The 22,281-nt window shown below is 42.0% G+C and overlaps 1 protein-coding gene across 2 annotated transcripts in view; it reads right to left on the bottom strand.

The window, feature by feature from the left end:
- The window catches only part of EXT2 (exostosin glycosyltransferase 2), a 161,070-nt gene that overhangs the window by 126,138 nt on the left and 12,651 nt on the right, over nt 1–22,281 (bottom strand). For both annotated transcript variants that reach the window (XM_012001352.1, XM_012001351.1), the window contains exons 2-6: nt 21,178–21,743; nt 20,145–20,234; nt 15,066–15,182; nt 4,753–4,948; nt 2,741–2,880 (exon numbers count right to left, since the gene is read on the bottom strand). In XM_012001352.1, coding sequence (XP_011856742.1) covers nt 2,741–2,880; nt 4,753–4,948; nt 15,066–15,182; nt 20,145–20,234; nt 21,178–21,713 — 1,079 coding nt within the window. In that variant the 5' untranslated portion in view covers nt 21,714–21,743. The remainder of the gene's footprint in view (nt 1–2,740; nt 2,881–4,752; nt 4,949–15,065; nt 15,183–20,144; nt 20,235–21,177; nt 21,744–22,281) is intronic.

The raw sequence follows: 22,281 nt of genomic DNA, 5'->3' as shown, positions 1-22,281 counted from the left end.
CAAACCCAAGTCTTCTGACTCTAAGTATGTCTCTTTGGACCCAAATAACCCAAAAGTACACTGTTTTAAATGACCAGCATTCATTCCATCTCAACCTGTCTCTTATACACATCTAGATGTGTATAAGAGACAGGGAGAAGACTTCGGAGCAAGATGGAGAAGGAGCCACCTGGGGTCTTGGGGGAACAGCATTCCAGGCAAAAAGTCTAACAAGCAAACAGCCCTGAAGAAGCACCATGGAAGCCAAGTTCCAGGAACAGCAAGGAGGCTATTGTGGCTGGAGCAGAGTAAATAAGGCAGAGAATAATACCAGGAAAGAAGAAATGGGACAGATAGAGTCACAGCAAAGAGTATTGTAGGCCACTGAAAGACTTGTGCTTTTTTTCTGAGATGGGAAGCCATGAGAGGGTTTTGGGCAAAAGCATGATATAACCTAATCATGTTCTAACAGGATCATTCCATCTAAAGTGTTAGAATAAACTACAGGAAAGCAAGAACAGGAGCAGAGAGAACAGCTGGGGAACACTGCAAAAGCCAGGCAACAGATGCAGATGAGGGAAGACTTGATGACGGGAATGACAGGGTACGGCCCACAGCGTTTGCTAACAGATTAGATGTGGTGGGTAAGAGAAAGAGAGGACTCGACAAACACTTTTCCTTCATTACATTTAGCAGAGTTTGTAATTACATTTGTATAAATTAAAGATTAAACTCTAACCCTCACTTCTGCAAACTTGGCCACTCCATTAGGACAGCAAGTGTGCCGGGCTCCACTCACCAGTGTATCCTCAGTACCTGGTATATTACTGCCTTGCACACAGTGAGCACTTGATAAACATTTGTTAAGTAAATGATTTCCACTATACAGATGGGAGAACTGAGACTCAAAGAAGATTAAGTCATTTGCTCAGATCAAAAAGTCAGCCAGTAAGAGAGCTGGTTATCTCAACCTAGGCCTTCTGACTTTCAATCCATAATTAGCACAACCCAAGCAGATCTAGATTCAGACTCAGCTTAGAGTTACCGCCTCTGTGAAGCCCTCACCAATGCCACGGCCAATGACAGTGTGTGTCTCCCCCTCCTCCTGGCATCCCATCCAGTCACAGCTGTCTCATCACAGGATTTGGTAACTGCTGATTTACTCCTCTGTCTTCCACCACTATACCATGAGTGTCCCCAAGAACAGGTTTGGCCTTGATTGTCTCCCTACACTTAAGGTAGTACTTAGTAAATAAAAGGTACTTAATGAATGCTTTCATTGGGAGATAAATGCTGGAAGTGGCTCATCGCTTCTCTAAGACATGAAAAATAACTACTTGCTCTCTTCTTTCAAGCTGAGTTAGGCAGTTAGGCTCTCTCCTCTTTGGGTTTCCACGGTCCCCTGTGCATACACCTGCTCTGACATTTACCATAAAACATTATCACTGGTTTATCTTCTCTCACTAGATTCTAGTCTCCTTGGAAACAGAGACTCTATGTTACTCACAAGAGGCTTTCCAATCAATGTGAGATGAATGAATAAATGAATGAATGAATGAATGAATGAACCAGAGCTATTCAAGTTGTTCAAATACTGTGGTGATCAGATTTGGACAGAAATATCGAAAAAGTTGGGAGAGGGAAAAACCAGTAAACATTTGAGGCAAGGAAAAGACTGAGAGATAGATATGAATGGAATTAATTTTCAACAACCTTCAACCTGCAAAATCTTGGGAAAACGAAGAATGAAAATAGAGGGCTATTCTGTTCATTGCAATATAAATGGCGAATACCCAGTAGAATGGAACTGGGTCCATCTGTACACCGGGAATGTCCCTAAGCTTTCATCTACATGGAGGGCCTCCACCACCAGCTACAACATTATGCAAAATCGCTAGAGACTGTAGACCAGTGGTTCTCAACTCTGACTACAAATCACAATTACCTGGGAGCTTTAACATTCAGAGCACCCAAGAATTAGGCAAGGCTTTTTTTTTTTTTTTTTTTTTTTTAAGTTCTCTAGGTGAGTTTACTCTGCAGTCAGAGTTGAACACTGGTCTAGGCTTGCAGTTGGTAACCATTTTCCGAAAAGCAACAGTCCCCAACCTTTTCGGCACCAGGGACCGGTTTTGTGGAAGACAATTTTTCCACGGACTGGGTTTGGCAGGGAATCGTTTGGGGATGTAACTGTTCCACGCCGATCATCAGGCATTAGTTGAATTCTCATAAGGAGAGCACAACCTAGATCCCTTGTATGCACAGTTCACAGCACGGTCCACGCTCCTGTGGCAATTTAATGCCACCACTGATCTAACAGGAGGCAAAGCTCAGGTGGTAATGCTCAGTGGCCCGCTGGTCACCTCCTGCTGTGCAGCCCGGCTCCAAACAGGCCACAGTCCGGGATGTGGGGATCCCTGTGATAAAAGGCCAGATACTGATATTTTAAGCCCTGCATGTCATCCAATTTCTGTTGCAATTACTCAACTCCGCCAATGTGACACAACAACAGCCAGACTATACATAAAGGAAGGGACATGGCTGTGTTTCAATAAAACTTGACTTACAAAAACAGCCGGCCTGCAAACTGGCCTCAGTTTGTGAACTGCTCTAGGCCAATGTACGAACCCTCTTGATGGAAAACAGAGAAAAACCATCTGTAGTAGTTCTTGAACCAGGGTATACATTACAATGACCTGAGGGGATTTTATTTATAATACACGCAGAACCACTAGTGTAGAGTTTACCAGAAGGTACTACCCACCTCTTCCAGTCAAGAACTTCAGAGAAAGGCAAAATATAGGAGTCTGCAATGACAACTGGGACACAACCAGCTTGTAACACATCGCTCAATATTGCCTGGCCCAGCCGAGCTCCACGAAGGACCACACAGAAAGTAGCCTCCTGCAGGAACACAAAGAGGTAGGAGATTACAAACTAGTTTTGCTGATCCACTAACTTTGATCCCTATAGACCACAAAGTTTCTACAAGGGTTGACGCCAAGCAATACTGAGGCATCTTGACACAAAAATGCCAAAAGACAACAGCTCACACCTGTAAAACTTGAAAAGTTTAAATAGCTGCAATGTTTTGTATTAATATTTCTGCTCTTCAGTATTGCTTCAGTGCCACCACTGTTGGCCTTCTGAAAATGTTCAAAGTCTTCCTCTAGACAGTTAACAATGTGACTTTCCGCAAAGGGGTCTCTTTAGGCCCTAGTGTACTATGTAAACACACCACAGCACACTGTCTGACATCTCTTACAGTACTTACCTCAGCCTACCTTATAATGGAATTATTTTGTCTGGGAATTTCAGGCTCTCTACAAGACCCCCTATAGGGAAGGTATCAAATCTCTTTTCATCTTTCTACCCCCCATAGCATCTAATAGTGTGCTTTTTATATAGAAGATATTCATTTCATGAATTCAATGCCTCTGAAAAGATGTTAAGACTGATATGTTCTATAAAAAAAAGAAATCTAATGAAAAATGTCTTCCTCATTCACTTCCTCAAACCCCCTCAATGTGGGGAATACTTGGGAAAAGGAGAGATGTACCACAGAAAAAACAGTTGCAATAGGTAAACCAAAATACAGAGACCCTAACTATCTAACTTTCTGTTTCTCCTAGTTTTTGCCTCTTAAGGAGGGGAAGAGATTAAAAAACAAAACAAAACAAAAACAACAACAATTTAAAAAACACTAATCTTTAAAGCTAGAGAAAAGGAAAGTTCAGTAAAAGAAATAAAGGAATTCGATATTCCAAACACCTCTGGGGATAAATGAGAAAAGCAGCAAGAGGAGGGGAAGAGAAGTCATCATGGTGCCCGGAGGTGCAGGTGGAAAGCTCCCCTGACCTCGAGAGTCAGCATCCAGATGTGGACACATGTGCTGATAACCATTTTTCCTGTCTAGACAAAGGTTACTATAAATACTCCTGCCCTCATCACCACTGTTACCAGCCAGACATTCCAGAGGGAGTGCAGCACTTTTTGAGTGTATTTTTACAATCCTGGTATAGGCAACTCTCTGGAGATTTAAAAAAAAAAAAAAAAAATCACACCAGCTCCTTTATGTTTCTTCTTTAACTAACCTGTGTCCATTTTAAATATTTAAGTAAACAAAGCTCAATTTCTCATTTCCTAGCCCCCATACCATTGGAATGTCAAATATCCTACATATAAAACATCCCCAAAGGGACTGCTTTCCCTGTGGTTATAGAAGTACAGCCATTCCCATTATGTAAATAAAGGACATGCTACTGACAGGACATGCTAAAGGTGGCAAGAACACCAAATACCAAAACGATAAAAACAACCCCCAAACCCCTTCACTCCAGGGGAAGTTCACTGTGGCTCTGTAGGCCAGTATGGTCAAGGGATGCAAGCTGCCACCTCAAAGAAGAAAATTTCTCTGGACTGCCTTATGAATACAGGGGTAAAAGCAAGATACATTTGCCTGATTTGTCCATGTGGCTTCTCTGTGAATCTATGAGATTTGTGTTTTTGAAGTACAATGAATATCTGAAAGGAGTATGAACTCTCATAGGCCAAGCAGCTTTGCACAAACACAAGACACCAGACATCCAAGTACCTTCAGGTCTACGTGTCCAGTAAAGAGCAATGCTACGTGTCCAGTAAAGAGCAATGCTACGTTTTCTTCCCCTTGGGTAATTCTAGTTGCATGTGGAAAACAACTCAGGATTGTTGGGCTCAATTTTAACCCATGGAAGCAACATCCACCGAGCCTTGGGAGAGGTAATGAATGACACTCACCTGTAGCACCTGTGGGTAATCGAAGACCTGGTGCTTGTGGCAGCGCTTACGGATAGAAAGGCCACCCTCTGAGAGGTTGGTGCATTTATCAAGCACTAACACTGACTCTCCGTGTTTGACCTGGAGGGCTTCTAGGTCTTCTCTGTACTCGGGATGGAGACCCACCTGAGACGATATGAGGAAGTATCGCCGCGGACTACAAGGGAAAAAACAGGTGATTGGCAAATTGCAGCTGCTATGTTAGTCAAGGTAAGACAAACTTTGATATTAAACTTATGGCACTAAGTGTTTCCTTACCAGTCTTGACATCCACTGATTTTTTTTAAAAATTATCTTCTGTAGTATTAGTAAATATTTAACATATTATATATTGTGAGAAGGTAAGATATGATTCATTCACACACTGAAATATTATGCAATCATAACAAATCTTATTTGGGAACAGTTCTTGATATTGTGAGGAAATGCTTATAATATGCTAAGCTGACAGCGCATGCTATAAATATGTGTGTGTGTATGTAGAAAGAAACTAACTGATTATTTGGAAGGCACATCAAAGTGTTGTCTTAGTTACATCTGAGTCCCCGATCTAAAAGGCACTGGAAGCTGGCTGCATTCTTCAAATGGGGGAAGAGGGAAGCTCGATGGGAAGCACTGGCATGCAACCGAAGGACTCTGGAAAGGGCTCCTCCTGGCTGTCGAACAGCATCCCTGTGCAATGGAGAGGCTCCAGGGAAAGTCCCCATCATCAAGGCCACATAAATGGGAGGGAGACCGAATTGGTAGTTGAAAACAAGAAGTAGAAAAAACGATCTTCATTAAAGCCTGGAATCTCTAGTCTTAACATCTGGATGGCAAGGATGTGTAAAGAAAACAGAGAAAGAAAGATCTCCAAGGGTCTAGTGCCATGCAGATCTTCACAAGAGACAGAAATGGGAACACAAAGTTAGTAAGCCTGAAGTCAAGGGGACGATTTTGGGGAGACCAGATGGGAAGTAATTCCTTCCTGTAAGACAAGACCCCCACAAGACAGACAGAGTGCAGAACATAAAAGCTATATCGTTGAGCATATCAAGTCTGTAAATCTGAAATCCAAAATGCTCCAAAATCCAAAACTTTCTGGATGCCAACATGATGCTCAAAAGAAACACTCATTGAAACAGTTTAGATTTCTGGATTTGGAATGCTCAACCAAGAGTATAATGCGAATGCTCTAAAATCTGAAAAAATCAGGAATCCAAAACACTTCCGGTCCTGAGCATTTTGGATAAGAGATACTCAATCTGTTTAGGCCGAGGGATCACAAGGAATCAGTGACAAAGAGAAGAATTACAGAATGCATGTTCCAGGAAGAAATGAAACACTCATCAGGCCTAGAAGCAACACCCAGTGAAATCCAGCTCAAACTGGTACAGCCCAGGGAAAATACTAGGACTACATATCTCTCAGAGGCAACGCCACCATGCAACCTAGAGTTTGTGAACCCATCCTTTTTTTTTTTTTTTTTTAATTGTTTTTGGCTTTGAAGAGAGAACGGTAATTGTTACTTTCGCTTAGTTACTCAGACTTGTTTGGAAGTTCTAGCTGGGGAGCATCTCACTCAATAATTATACTCTAACTGAGAAGGTCACCTTCTTTTACAGAGGATTAAGCTTCAGGTCCAAATCACATAAAGCAATGAGTGAAGGTGAACACCCGCCTAACCAGCCAGACTAGTCAAATAAACCCAGAGAAAAGAGCAACCTATACCACAGCCAGACTGCTTTTACATCCTCAGAATCAATTCTTTTTTTGGCTGAACTAAGAGCAAAAGGCACTTCCCACATCACAATTAAGAAAAAAAGGAACCAGCAGACTCCCTAGAACTTCACTGTCTAATAGCGACTAGCCACCTGAGGCCATTTAAATTAAACTAATTAAAAGTAAATAAAATTAAAAGTTCAGTTTGTCAGTCACATTAGGCCCATTGCCAGTGCTCAATAGCCATACGTGGCTGGGGGCTGCCTGACAGCACAAATGTAGACCATGTACTTACTGCAGAAAGTTCTACTTAATGGAGCCGTTCCACGAGGTAGGCGAGAGTCAGAGGCCAGGGTGAGGGTAAGTGAGATAAGAAAGATATACAGCAGCAACCCAGCAGGGAGATGGTTTGGATCAGCTGTACAGACTGGTTCCTTTTTCCTGGCCCATTTCTTCCTAAATTACAATTTATTGAGCAATATGTTGAATATTTATAGCCAAAAGTATTCTTTGTAGACATTGAAACAGGCTTTTGAGTTCTACTCCCAGCCCTGAGCCTCAGTAATTTTTCTTTTGTAAAAGTATTAATTTTCAGAGGATGACTTAGTGATGGCGAGATCACATATAGGGAGCACACGCGGTTCATCTCAAAGTAAACACCATTTTTGCTCAAATTATTTCTATAATCAAACTTACCTGTTTAAACTAGAGGAAAATTTATAGTCAAACCCACAAGACAAGCAGGGAAACTTCCTCAATAACTAAAGCTATTCAAAAATGAAATGGACTGTCTTGTGAGTTGGTGATTTTTCAATATAAACCAGAAACTTTTTCAGGAAAAAGTTACTGAAAACTCATGCTTCAACTAAATGGTCTTTAAAGGTCTTTCCAAACCATAAGATCCTGGTTCTTTGAAGGATCTCATGGATGTTTCTGGAGCCTTTCTCTTTAAGTAGAGCTGATAGCACAAAACTAGTGTTCTACCCTCTCCAGAAAAAGAATAAACAGGTGGGCATCCAAGAGGGGTGAAGAGGCTGTCCAGGCAGAAGTGCATAGAGTGTTGGAGTCCCAGAGGGCATTTCTGCATGGTCGGGTGGGGAAGAAGGCGCATGTGGAATGTTCAAGTCCTAGTGGGGTGGGAGCTTCTGCTTAAGAGAAGAGTAGTAAGGTAGCCTGGCGCAGGATGTCAGAGCCCCAGAAGGGAAAAGAAGGCTTCTGTGCTGGGGTAAGGGTTATGGGGATGCTGGAGACCAAGTGAGGTTAGGAGGGCATCTGGGCAGCTCATAACAGAGTGTTAGAGCCTGGGCAGGCTGAGAAGGGTGCCCAAATTGTGGGGAGAATGGTGGTAATGATAGCATCACTCCAATGCTAGAACCCAAGAAGTGTGAGGAAGGCATCTGTGCCAGGAGGGTGCAGAACAGCACAACATGGGGGGTCAGAGTCTGAGCAGGGATGAGGAGGGGTAGGGAAGGCCTCTGTGCAGTGTGGGGGCAGGGGGACAACAGAAGTTTGATTAATACAAGAGGGTTGATCAAATAAGTAAAGATATTGAGGATAATGGGAGCCAGATTTCTAGGAGTCAGAGAAGGGAGTTACAAATATGGAAAGAGAGAGAACCAGAATGCCCCTGCAGTGTCGGATGGAACTAGAGATACTGAGATGAATGCATGGTTTTCAATACAATATATAGACATCTATCTGTACAGATACAGAAATAAATACAGATGTTGATGTGTGGTGCTCAAAGAAATTCTGAAGAAAGACTCTGGGTTAGCTTTCACTGATAAGAAATAAAGTTCTATTTTAGACATTCAGTTACCAGGATCACTGGATCCCCACTCCACTGCTACTCCATTTTCAACATAAATGTGTAGATGTGAACGAGTCTAAAAATGTGTCCCCTGCTTGCATGCTGGCTGTCCCTGACAGGGCAGATGGTTGAAGGAGTATGCCCATTTTAGTTTTAAGCCAACTACATTTTAAGGTGGATTTGTTTTTCTTTTAAAGGCTAAAATGACTATCTATGGCTTTCATGTCTCCTAGCAGCACTGATATCTAAGTTTAAGCAAAACCATGCTGAGAACTTGAAGTCTCCCTCAATAGTAACAGTTGTAAACTCCCAATTTAGTTCCTTTTAGAAGGAAAATGACAAGAATTCCAGCTGAGGCCAAAACAGCTGTGAGAAGCAGCTATCAATAGCAACAATCATCCGCTTTCCATTGAACAAATACTGACAGAGATTTAAAACAAAAATAAAAGCAAAGCTCTCGCTATTCTGTATAGCCCACAAGAGATGTGGGAATTCCCTTAAACAGCAACTCTCACAAGGACCAACAAACCCAAAACACTGCCACGAGGTGGCCCACCCTGCCTTCTCCCAAGTCCCTGGCAGGACGATGAGTCTGAACCTGTCTTCACTTTTTTATTTTTTTTTGTCTGGGTTTTCGGGGGCAGGGAGGGGTGGTGGTGGGAGATGTTCTTATATAAAAGTTAACACCACAAGAGCATGGCCAGACTGCAAGCTGGCACCAAAATGGACAGCACGGGCCCAAGCCAACTTGAAGAAATTGGCCAGCAGAGGTAGGTTCATGCTCAGTGCAGACTGACCTTTCGGTGCTACCCTGAAGATAAAAGAGACGCTCCTATCGGGTTATTGAACCACAGAACTTTAGAAACTAACTAACACCTTTTCAAAGGATCCAGTTAAAGATATTAATTCCGGCTGAGTTATACATAAAAATTAGAGACACTAAATTACTAGGAAAATACCACCAATATATAATCTCTGAAACTAATTATATATCGATGTATCTAAATCTCTGAAACTAATTATTTGAAAATGAGTTTTACTGTTTGGAGTGGTTTTTCTCCTTTGTTTTATTTTCACTAAAGCTTTTATTTGCAGTTTTCTTCCCTGGATTAAATCTGAAAGGGATCAAGAGTCCTAAACCAATATAAGAGAGCTAGATTATATGAGAGGGATTAAACAATAAAGAGAGAGTTTGGTTCAAGTGGTCTTAAGAAAAGTGCACTTAAGACAGAGGCCCACAGGCAGCTGAGCAGTCCTAGCAGACCAGTCCTCACATGCCACTCTCTGCCTCACCCAGGGTTTCTCAACCCCAGCGCTGCTGACATTTGCACTCCATACTTCTTCTTGTTGGGGGCTGCCCTGTCCTGTGCAGAGAAGGATTAACATAGCAGGCCTGAGTGTTCTCCTTAGAAAGGTTTGCTTATAAGTTTGGTTTTTGGCTGTCATCTTGAAACTTGGATTTGGAGAGGGTTCCCATCATCCCTGGGAATGATAAGAGTGGCTCCCTGTGTTCAAACTGCACACACACACGTGGCTTATGCTGAACACATGCTTTCCTTCTGGGAATCTGGAAGTTTGGCACGTGCCAGGCAGAGACAGCCTATGCAATCAGCTCCTAAGAAAGGCCCTGGGTGCCAAGTCTCTGACAAGCTCCCTTGGTTGACAGCATTTCACAGGTGTTGTCACAGCTTGCTGCTGAGGGAACTGAGCACATCCTGTGCACTCCCCTGGAAGAGGGTGCTTGGAAGCTTGTGCCTGGTTTCCCCCAGATTCACCCCATGCGCCTTCTAACTCTCTGACTGTGCTGTGCATCCTTTTGCTGTAGTAAGTCACAGACATTAGTTCAATTATATGCTGAGTCATGGAGCCCTCCTGGCAAATCATAGTAACTGGAAGTGGTCTTCAGGACCCTCTGACATATATCCCCACAGTCATGGCAGTCAAAAATGTATATACATGTATATATAGCCAAATGTCCCCTGGGGAACAAAATCATTCCCTTTCTCCTGATGACAGCCAGCAGTCTAGCCCAATATTTGGTCCAAACAGGCCTTCAATAAAGGTTTGACTTGAAGTGAACTGAACTCAACTGAATTGAATTAAATAATTTCCAGAACAACTTTAGGAGGAAGAAAAGAGAAAAAGAACTGAATAAAAACTTTTTAAATCACACAACAGATTTAAGTAAAGCTCACAGAAGCAGCAAACAGAGAAGTAACTCTTTTCTCTACTTACAGTTATTTCTATCTCATGCTACATAAATATGCCAAATTAAGATCCTAGGCACATAACAGAAACTTGTACCGCCCCAGAGGGTACCAGCTGGGCTAATGTAGACCATCTTTTCTGAGTTTATGAAAATCTAACCTCGAAATAGGGCACTGAATTATACCAGTTTCTTCTGTCCATGAATTCACTATAAGAATTATTTGTGTATTTTCATTTTGATGATAATCCAAAAACTTAGTATGGGAATAGTTTTGCTCATATTTAATGATGAATACTACTAAAAACTATTCAACTTCCAAGTTTGTATTTAGTGGGCTGATGAGATGAGCGAAACGCTTAAAACCTAAATCATAAAGCAGTAGAGTAAAACGCAGATAGAATCTAGGCTGTGGGTATACATGATGTTCACTATAAAATTTTTTAAACTTTGCTATCTGTTTGGACATTTTCATAATAAAATATTGGGAAAAAATATGAATCATGCATCTGCACCATATGAAGATAAATGATGTCACAATATGCTATCTAAAGGGAAGCTTCTAATGGTTCAAATAGAAAACATGGTTAAAAAAAAAAAGTACATTGTCACCCAACATACAACAGTATAGGCACATCAAACCCAGCAAACCTATAATTAACTCTATATTCACCTAAAAGATGCAATCCCATTTCAAAGAAACAGCATCAGCTATCATATTAAATTATGTTAATCTGAATGTTATTAGTTTTGTAGATGTGCTTATATTTAATTTGTAAATTTGTTTCAGTTTTGTAGTTGTGTAAGCACAGACAGTTTAGACTTTTTTATTTATATTCACTTATAACAAAAATAGTTAATTAAAATGCAAGGGACCTTGAATAGTCAGAAAAACTCTGAAAAAGAAGAACACAGCCTGGGCAATATCACAAGACCCTGTCTCTACAAAAAATCAGCCAGGCATGGTGGCATGTGCCTATAGTCCTAGCTACTTGGGAGGCTGAGGCAGGAGGATCGCCTGAACCCAGGGGTTCAAGGCTGCAGTGAGCTATGATTCCACCAATTCAATCCAGCAATCCAGAGTGACAGAGCGAGACTTTGTCTCTTAAAAAAAGAAAAAGGAAGAACAAAGTTGGAGAACTTACATTTATTTCAGAACTTAATACAAAGCTATGGTAACCAAGACAATGTGGTACTGGCATAACAGACATATAGACCAACAGATTCGAATTGAGAATCCAAAAATAAACCCATACATCTATGACCTGCAAGTAACCAAGGGTACCAAGACCACTCAGTGGAAGAAGACTTGTTTTTTCAACAAGTGGTGTTTAGACAACTAGACATACACAAGCAAAAGAATGAAGTTGGACCCCCACCTTATACCACATACAAAAATTAACCAAAATGAACCAAAAATCTAAATGTAAGAGCTAAAACTGTAAAATTCTTAGAAGAAAACGTAAGGGTAAATCTTCATGGCCTTGGATTACGCAATGGTTTCTTTAAAATGACACCAAAACTGCAAGTAACCAAAGGAAAAATAGATATGACTTCATCAAAATGAGGAATTTTTGTGCATCAAAGGACACTATCAAGAAAGTGAGGCCAGGCGCAGTGGCTCACGCCTATAATCCCAGTACTTTGGGAGGCCAAGGCAGGTGGATCACCTGAGGTCAGGAGTTTCAGACCAGCCTGACCAACATGGAGAAACCCCATCTCCACTAAAAATACAAAATTAGCCGGGCATGGCGGCACATGCCTCTAATCCCAGCTACTTGGGAGCCTGAGGCAGGAGAATCACTTGAACCTGGGAGGTGGAGGTTTTGGTGAGCCGAGATCGCGCCATTGCACTCCAGCCTGGGCAACAAAAGCAATACTCCGTCTCAAAAAAAAAGAAAAAAAAAGAAAGTGAAAAGCAATCTATAGAATGGGAGAAAGCATTTGCAAATCATGTATCTGATGAAGGTCTAACATCTGTTATAGATAAAGAATTGTTATAGCTCTACAATAAAAAGACAATTCAATTTTAAAATGGACAAATGATCTGAATAGACATTTCTCCAAAGAAGTTATATAAATGGCCGATAAGCACATGAAAAGATACTCAAAATTATTAGTCAGTGGGGAAATGCAAACCAAAACCACAATGAAGATACGACTTCACATTCACTAGGATGGCTAGAATAAAAAACACAGGCAATAACAAGGGTTAGTGAGGACAGGGGAAAATCGAAACTCTTATACTTGGTTGGTGGGAATGTGAAATGGTGCAGCCACTTTGTAAAAGAGTTTGGCAGCTCCTCAAAAAGTTAAACACAGAGCTACCGTAGGACCCAGCAGTTCTGCTCCTAGGTCAAGAGAACTGAAACCAGCTTTTACACAAAAACTTGTATACAAATGTTCATAGCAGCATTATTCCTAAGAGCTAACAGGTGGAAATAATCCAAATTTCCATCAACTGATGAAGAGATGAACCAAATGTGGTATATTCATATGATGAAATTTTCAGCCGAAAAACAAAGGAAGTACTGATTCCGTGCTATGACATGAATAAGCCTTGGAAACATTATGCTAAGTGAAAGAAGACAGGTACAAAAGACCATTTATTGTATAATTATATTTATAGGAAATGTCCCGAATAGGCAAACCCATAGAGACAAAAAGCAGATTAAGGATTCTTGCTGGGGACAGAGGTTAAGGACTGACTGTTATTGGATATTAAGTTTATGGAGTGATGAAAATGTTCTAGAATTAGGTAGTAGGCCTGATGATAGTTGCACAATTTTGTAAATATACTAAAAACCACGAAATTGTGCACATTAAAACAGTAAATTTTATGGTATATAAATTACTCTCAATTTTAAAAATAAAATAAGTCAACTCTGGGAGTCCATGAAGGGAGAAAAATCCAGGAAGATATCTCAAGCAACAAGTTCATGAACCACTCAGTCTTGCTCTGCACTTGCCTAAGGGTAGAAACAAAAATGTCTCAAGCTCACCTGGGCTTTACACATCGTCCACATAACAAAATTTGCTAAGTGAATGGCTAATGTAAGTTTCAGAATTTGGTCCCGGGCCACATGGCAGAACATAAACAGGAGAGAGATGTCTTCTCCTGAGAAAAGTTATCTTACTTCTCAGAGTCCACAAGGGTTTCTAAGGGGACATTTGAGATACTTAAAGAATGGTTCCAATGTTCTCCAAGCAAACTATTTCCATGAGACCCATTTCTCAAACCAAATATGACATTTTTAGTGTCACAATTTATATATCGGTCACCTCTGCTTCTGAGCACTTCCACACAAGTGAAGGATGCTTTTATTATGTTTGTTTAAAGCTTATTGAGATTCTCACCAGGAAACAGCACAATTTTTACATAGACTACAGAAAAAAAAAGGTTACATCCATGCTCCACATCCATGTTGTCAGCCCTTTTCATTTACTCCCTCATATACTAAAATATGAGCCAAGAAATGCCACACACTGAAGATAAGGTAATTTAAAAAAACAGCTGGATGCAGTGGCATGGGCCTACAGTTCCTGCTACTTGTGAGGCTGAGGCAGGAGGGTCGCTTGAGCCCAAGAGTTTGAATCTAGCCTGGGCAACAGAGCAAGACTCTGTCACTTAAAAAAGCACAAAAAAAAAAAAAAAGCAAAAACAAAAAACTAACCTCAGCTTCACTGCATGTACAAAATCCAAAATCTAAACAAGACAGGCTTTGAGCAAGACATCACGATGGGCATCACATGTGTCACTCTAGGAGACGTGCAGGCTGCTATGTGAGCACAAAGCACAGGAGCCAGTGCAGGGGCCAAGAAGGTACCCCCTCCACCCCACCCCAGAAGGTGGTTTCAAGCTGAAACCTAAGGCACAAGCAGGATTTTAGATCGATGAAGATGAGGAAGAAGGTCTGCAGACAGTGGAGAGTGTGTCTACCGCCCAGAAAACTGAGAGACAGCACAGCGTGTTCTAGGAACTGAAAGAAGTAAAACGTTCTCAGACACAAAGCTAAAGATGGAGATAGCAGTCAGATGATAGAGAGCCTTGAAAGACGTTTTAAGGACTGTGGGCTAAGGACCAACGTGAATCTTATCCTAAGGAGCAATGTGAAGCCAAGGATCAGACTTGAGGGTAGCAAGACCAGAGGCAGGGAAACCACACAGGAAGCCGCTTCGGCAACCCAGGGGAGAGATGACAGTTCCCTGGTCTAGGGTAGAGGAGGAGGAGTCGGGGAGCAGATAGACCTAGGAAGTATTTAGGATGTAGAATCAATAGGACTTCCTACTTTGATATAGGAAACAAAGGAGAGAAAGGAGTTAAGGATACCACAGGGATTCCTGCTTTAGAAAACTTGGCACACAGCACTGTGAATTTACGGAGATAGAGAAAACTGCAGGATGAATGAGACTGGCGTGGAGGTGGGAAAGATGGGTGCCTCAGGGACCCTGCCCTGGAACTGATGTTTTGGTTGCTTTGATGCCCACCACACTAAACCTCATCAACATCTCACAGATTCAGTAAAGGCAAACCTGGCTGGGATGAATGTACCTTACCCTGGTCCTTTCTCTGGAAGATCCACCTCAGCTGACAGTGGACTATAGACAGGAATGCTGACATCGTAGCCTTGCCGGTAAGTCCACGTAGAAAAGCCGCCGCCAGCTAACAGGGCCCTGAGAGCAAAGGATTTTGTTAAATGATGAGAAAGAAGGACTTTATTCTGATACACACTGTGGAGAGGAACAGGAATTACTGAGTCTTTATTATCAAAACCAACTAATGTTTACGGAGTTATTTTTCTATAAAGACACTGTGTTAAATGCCTTATACACGCATCTCGGGGCCATCAGCTGTATTCTATCCTTGAATCACCAGCCTTCCCCAGGGTCCTAAATAACCTTTCCTTACTTCCCAGTTTTTAAAACACATCATAGCCCAGAGGACACCTTATGGACAGCCTCTCTGCTACCTTTCTCAGATCCCATTTACCTCTCCCTAGTCATACTTTATAATTAAACACATTTACAATAACAGGAATAATAACAGTTCTGCATGGGAAGACTGGTTGGGGCAGTCATTTACCAACCACTGACTGGAATCTCAGAAGACAATGGGCCTGGAAAGCAGTGGTGGCCAGAAAGTATCACATCTAATATCGCTTACACCCCAGCCTCTCTTCAATCCCTGCCCCAAGCAGTTCTTTCCACCATCATCCCAGAGCTACGTGTCAATCACGTAGCCTCCACCAGCTCTCACTGTCCATTCCAGCTACTTAGTCTTATTAACCCAATTCCCTATACAGGAAGCAGAACCTAGAATTAAACCCTCAGTCCTTCTCTTGCAGTTTGCTTGTATTAGCCTTTACTCTCCTTAATTAGAAAACAGTGACCACATTGTTTTAACTGGATCCAGCAAGTAGTACAATGACACTTCATCAGAGAAAGGAAGCAGGTGTTTATCACACCAACTTTTACTGTTATTCTCTCCCAGGACCCCAAACCCATCAAAATCACTTTCTAAGGCAGAACTCTGCCAATTGCACACACCACAAAGTCTGAGCCAAGATGTCTGAACTGAGAAACCACATTTTTTGCAGTATTGATTGCTACCAATCCCCTCCCGGCCCTGATGACAACCTACATTCCCTTCTAACATGACCAGTTTAGGTTCAAAGATTTTGAAACCACCCCTGGAAATCCCACTCTGTTTGTTTAAGCTTTATGAAACCAAGAACTGGTGAATGAGGTAACGTGCAGGCTAAAAACTTCTCCAGCTGCCGGTCTACTCTGTAAAATGTAATGACTATCCTTGGTACCAACATACGGTCTTATTTTTCCTGATTAGCATGCAGCACTGAATCCGTCCAACATGAATTTGGGCAGGTTCCATGACCATGATGGCAAGCAGACTCTGTGGGCCCCATGGCCTATGTGCAGACAAGCAGACAATCCATGTCTATGGATGCAATATTCAAGCACCCGGCAGTCCAGGTAAGCCAGGGTCGTGGGTGATTAGGCGATTACACTCACAGCCCCAGAGGAGAAGTGGGTGTGCATGTGGAGAGAAAGGAAGCAGGTGTGTATCACATCAACCTTTACTGTTATTCTGTCCCTGGGGCCCCAAACTTGTTATTCTGTTCCAGGGGGTTAAGGTGAACGTTCAGCACTGGCAGTAGGAAAGTAGCAATCGGAAGCATGCCTTACGCTGAAGATCATCCACATGCAATCTCTGTTTGTCATCTCAAAAAGAGCCACGACTGCAGCTAGTCAAACTGGCCTCCTGCCAGCCCTGCTACTGACAAGACTTTAACTTTAAAGCACTGTATCTTCTTCTGCCAAGGTCTTCATTACATTATAATGGAGAAAATATTGTAAGCATCCCTTGCTTTACAGAACACATGTTTTACATTGACTGAAAAGTGAATTTCTGAACAGCACATTCTGTTTTCCCATTATGTATACCAAAATCAGAGATCAGTTCCAAAGTTGCAAGAGACTGAATAGAAAACCTGCAGCTAAAGAAGTATTAATATGACGATCTGACTCAGGTCAGGCCAAGTATTATATCACTGGAGGTCTCGCCAGCATTTTTAGCACTTTGCAGGGCTGCCTGATTCTGGGACGTCTCCTCTGACACTGAGCCTTCCTCCCCGTCGCCTCGTATCCTCCACCCTCCCTAACCCAGTGTTGGGCATGTTTTCTCCCAGCTCTCCTGCTATCTAAGTATTCACTGAGGCTGCAAGTTTATCCTTCGCTTTCCTTTAAACTATGCATGGAATCAGGCCTGCAAATTCCTCAAATATAAAGCTTCAGGTTTTGCACAAAACAAAACCCAAAAAGCAGACCGATTCAATCGGTCATCCTTATTTGTTCACTGAGTCAAACAAACTGTAAAACAATATTTATGAGACAGGTAAACATGAGCAAAGGCTAGATATTTACTAACTATTTACTGATATGGAAAAATTACTGTTAATTTTCCTAGGTATGATAATAGTATTATAGTTAGTTACATTTTTTGAAAAGGCTGTATTATGCAGAGATTCACACAAAAATATTTACAGATGTAATGATCTAATGTCTGGGATTTGTTTCTAGACAATCTAGCGGAGGTGGAGGTGGATGAGAGTAAGGATGAAACAAGACGGGCCACAAGCTAATGATTATGGAAGCTGGACAGAGGATATGTGGGGTTCACTGTACTAGTCTCGCTTCTTTATATACGTGTGAAATTTTCCATAATAAGTTTAAGTAAATAAATATACACCCACACAAAAGTAGAAACGTGTGAGAGATATTTGCCAAGAAAGGATAATAGAAATTCAAGGTAGTAACAGTATTACAGAACATATCTGAGAAAACTAACATCAGTTAAGTCATTAAGGATGTATAAGCCATTAAATACGCTCCCACTTAAGTTAAAATAAAATGGGTTTGTACGTGTGCTTGTGTCTATATCCATAGAACAAAGACTAGAAAAATATATCATATTTAACAATAAGTATCTTTCAATAAGGGAGTGAAAACAGAGGAGGAAATCAAAGCAGGTTTTTACATTTTACTCTTTATACACTTGTATGCTATTCATATTCAACCCTTGTACAAAGTATATATGTATCATGTGTATGGATTGTTTTAAAATGCAAGAGAAATATAAAAACATTTAAGCAGCATAAAAAAATGCCATATTCACTGAGCAGAAGACATTTCCCTTCAGTGCAGGTCCTTGTATTGTATTTCCTTGAGTAAAATAATTTTTAAGTAATCACACCTACGACTTTGAACTTTAGGGGATCTTACAGCTGTCTAATCTCGCCCATCTGTTTTCTAATTTCCAAACAATCTGACATGCAGCTCCCGTAAAACCATTCTGCATTCACGGTTCTTACCTCCTTTGAATCCAGGAGCAAGGATAAAGGATAAAAAAAATTAACAAACAAATCTACTATTCCTTACCCAACAAGATGGCCACCTAAGTTTCCAAATGAAATTTCCCACATGCAAAGATAAAGAAGGACTAGATGGTGATTCATTACCTGCTATAGGATTGGCTATAATCACTTACAAAAATATACGCACAGGAAAAACTATTTAACCTTCCTGATCCTAACACCTAAACTCTAGCATGTACTCACACTTTCTCCTGTCTACTTGACACCTTCCTGCAGAGAAATGCAACTGCATTTAACATGTGCACTTCATAAAAATAAAATCCAACTCCCATGCAGATGCATATACCAAAATGTCAGCAAAAAGTGAAATGCCCCAAACAGAAAGAAGCCTTTCTGCAAAGAAATCCAGAAAAGGAGATGGAGACTCTGCACTCCTAACAGCTCTTTTCCTTCCCTTCTCTGTTCTCCAAAGTATTTCACTTCCCCAGAACAACCAAATCCATAAAACAGTAGCCCACTCAGGAACAGGCACACCTGCTCTGGGGCTGAGAGCCAAATCCGCAATTGCCCTGTGTTCAGCCACTTCCTACAGCATTTGTGCACCCGGACTGCCCTCTATCGTCCACAATGGTCTCTACAGCTAAGCTGAGGGGTGGTCCTGGGGTGTCTGTCTCTTCTAGTTATAATTGTATTTCCAGACAGAAACTCAAAACTGACTTTAGATAATCACTTAAAGCAAAGAAGGTTTAGATTTAATCTTCTGGGGAAAAGGAGTACTAAGTGTTGATTTTCATAATTGATAATGTTAGCCTCTAACAAGTTGAGAACTAACCTCAGGCTGTTCTCGGGCTAATAGCTCAGGCCGTTGCCTTTTCAGTAACAATGATTTTAAAGAGTTAAACGCCAACTGTAATAAGACTGGTGATAAACGAGTTTAGGTGAACTCTTAACAATCCTATACCTTGAGTATTGCCCAGGACCCTTATATGGGGCCCCAACTTTCTACTTTCCTCAAAGCCTTGAACCAAGCGCTAAGGGAGGTCCCTTAAGGAGCACCTCATACCAGAGCTTTCCAAGAAAGTTCACACCCAAATGTTTCAGTCAGTGGAGGAAAGGGCAGATAAATACAGCGAGGGAACTCAAAGTCACTCTCATGCAGTCATGGCCACCCCACACCACATCTGCCTATTTGGAAGGTTATTCTAGAAAGAAGGAAAGGCAAGAGGGGCCAGTAATGAAGGCAGGCAGGCAGGCAGGGAGGGAGGGACAGATGGAAAGAACCCTGCTGACTGAAACAACAGAAGGTAAATGAGAATCAGCATGCCCCCATTGCCCTCTACATTACAGGCTTTGGGTATCACTTTGACATATCCACGCTGCCTTCTCTCAGTAAACTGTGCATGTACTTGTGGCAAATGCTCCCGAATTCAGAGAGAGCTAGCACAAGCCTGGCACACTTTCGGGGGCTGGATGTGTTACACTCAGAAGTGCACGACCCAGAGTGGGAAAACAGTTTTAGAGGCTATGCCAGGACATAGGCCCTAACCGGTTTTCCATAAAAGATTTAAGCACTTTTAAATCTTCAGGAGGAAAATACTTAGGACAATTTTCTAGTTTAATAAACAATTCTGATTACAAAGTATGCGGTAGATTTAGGAATATAATTTCATATGAACAAAAGGATCTGGCATTTACTTAATCCTCAGAAACCCGTCATAAGGACAGCCCCGAATATGCCTCCTACCTGTCTCTGGGGACATCCAGGGCCGTGTTATAATCTGGGGGACCTCCAGGCAACATGTTGAACAACAGGTGATTTGTACCTCGATCCCACCTGTCAAGAAATTTAAAACGTAGGAGAATTCATGTGTCCATTATGAAGAGACAAGAGTCAGTTACTGGATAACAAGTACCAAGGATCCCCAAGCCCAAATAGGGCCGCTTCTCAGGTATGCTAAGCAAACTCCTGGAAATCCCACAAGCACATCAGACACAAGTCGGGCTCCATGACAGAAAAAATGGACGGACGTGTACTTCACGCTTGTCCCATACAGAACTGCTTCTAACAATGAAAAGTTGAAAACTATCCAAATGTTCACCATTTGGTTAAAGAAACACAAATACATTAGAGAAGCCTGGCTAAATATACGGTAGAACATCGGCAAAATGGAATACTATGCAACCCTTAAGGTTATATAGTAAAAGAACATAAAGTTATGTCATAATTTGGACATACATTCATGATATATAAGGGGAAAAGCAAAAGAGCATGTACTGTGTGATTCCATTTGGGACAAAACGTCTATATACACACGTGTATGTATATTTTTAGTAACATCAAAATATTAAAAATGTTTATCTCTTAAGAGGCAGGATTTCGGAATGAATCTTAGATTCTTCTTTTTGCTTACCTGTATTTTCAGACTTCTTACAGTGAATGTGTATTATGTAAGTGCTAAGAGGAGGCGGGAGCACGTTTAGATTTAAAAGGAAGAATATAGGAAGAAGAGCCACCCTAAGTTTGGAAACTCTAAGAGGCTGGGAACCCACAGCAGTAGTGCCGGAGACGGCAGACTACTCTTCACGGGCACACAGGCAGACGCTGCCACACAGGCCTCGTGCTGCAAGTCAGTCCCTTCAACACACCCCGTCCTGCAAGAAGACAGCATCGGGAGGCCGACTCAATAGCAGAAGCATTCCCATCCTTCCCTTCCCTTTAGTTCCCTGAGGGCCACTCAAGTATCTCTTGGGCGCTGGGCTGTACCAGTGTGAGATACCTAGACAGCTGGGCCAACGCTTGCGCTGTCTCCTTGATGCGGAGTGTGTTCTGGTTAAGCACATCGATGGAGGGAACAAACAGGCAGGCCCGGTTGATGTCGTCAGTGTAGTAGTCACTGTCTGAGATGGCTGTGAGCAGTTCATTATACTCCCGGGAGATGGTGTTGCTGACAGGGACGCCAAAGTCATCCACGTACTTTTTCAGAGCATAGATATACACCTTGATTTTGTTCTTTGGGTTGAAGCCACAGCGGTAGACATCAAAACACGTGTGCATTCTGCAACTGAGATCCCCGCGCTCTGGGATGGGACTGTCGGCTGGCAGCCTGACCACCGGCACATCACGGACGCTACGCTTCTCTACATTCCAGTCATTTGAGGACTCGATAGAATGGGGCCAGAACTGAAACATGCCAGTGGCAATGAGGCCCAGGAGGACAATGGAGAAGAGGGTGATATAGTAGATTCGGTGCTTGGTCTTCATTCTTGGGATGAGGGCAGGACCCCGGATATTATACTTGACCGACGCACACATAATGACACAGGCAGCCTCTTTCTCACACTCCTGGTCATCAGGGAGAGAAATAAGAAAAATCGAGTGTTTAGGATGGCAAATGACACTTGAAAAGACTATTCAACTTTTTTTTTTTTTGAGAAAGGGTCTCACTCTGTCACTCAGGCTGGAGTGCAGTGGTGCAATCTCAGCTTACTGCAACCTCCACCCCCTTAGGCTCAAGCGATCCTCCCACCTTAGCCTCCCAAGTAACTGCGACCACCACGCCCAGATAAGTTTTTGTATTTTTAGTAGAGAAGGAGTCTTGCCATGTTGCCTAGGCTGGTCTTGAACTCCTGAGCTCAAGCTATCAGCCTGCCTCGGCCTCCCAAAATGCTAGGATTACAGGCATAAGCCACCGCGCCCAGCCTCGACTTTTAATGTACCAATTTCTTTCCCTAAAGTGGTGTGGTGAAATAACGAAAAGGGATTTTGAACACTTCTTATAAACATGGCCATCAGAGAAATGCAAATCAAAACCACAATGAGATACCATCTCACACCAGTTAGAATGGCAATCATTAAAAAGTCAGGAAACAACAGGTGCTGG

This window comes from Mandrillus leucophaeus, unplaced genomic scaffold (assembly GCF_000951045.1).
Source record: "Mandrillus leucophaeus isolate KB7577 unplaced genomic scaffold, Mleu.le_1.0 Scaffold66, whole genome shotgun sequence".
NCBI classification, from domain to species: domain Eukaryota; kingdom Metazoa; phylum Chordata; class Mammalia; order Primates; family Cercopithecidae; genus Mandrillus; species Mandrillus leucophaeus.
The sequence above is the reverse complement of the archived record's forward strand: the minus strand, read 5'-3'. Positions and strand labels throughout refer to the sequence as shown.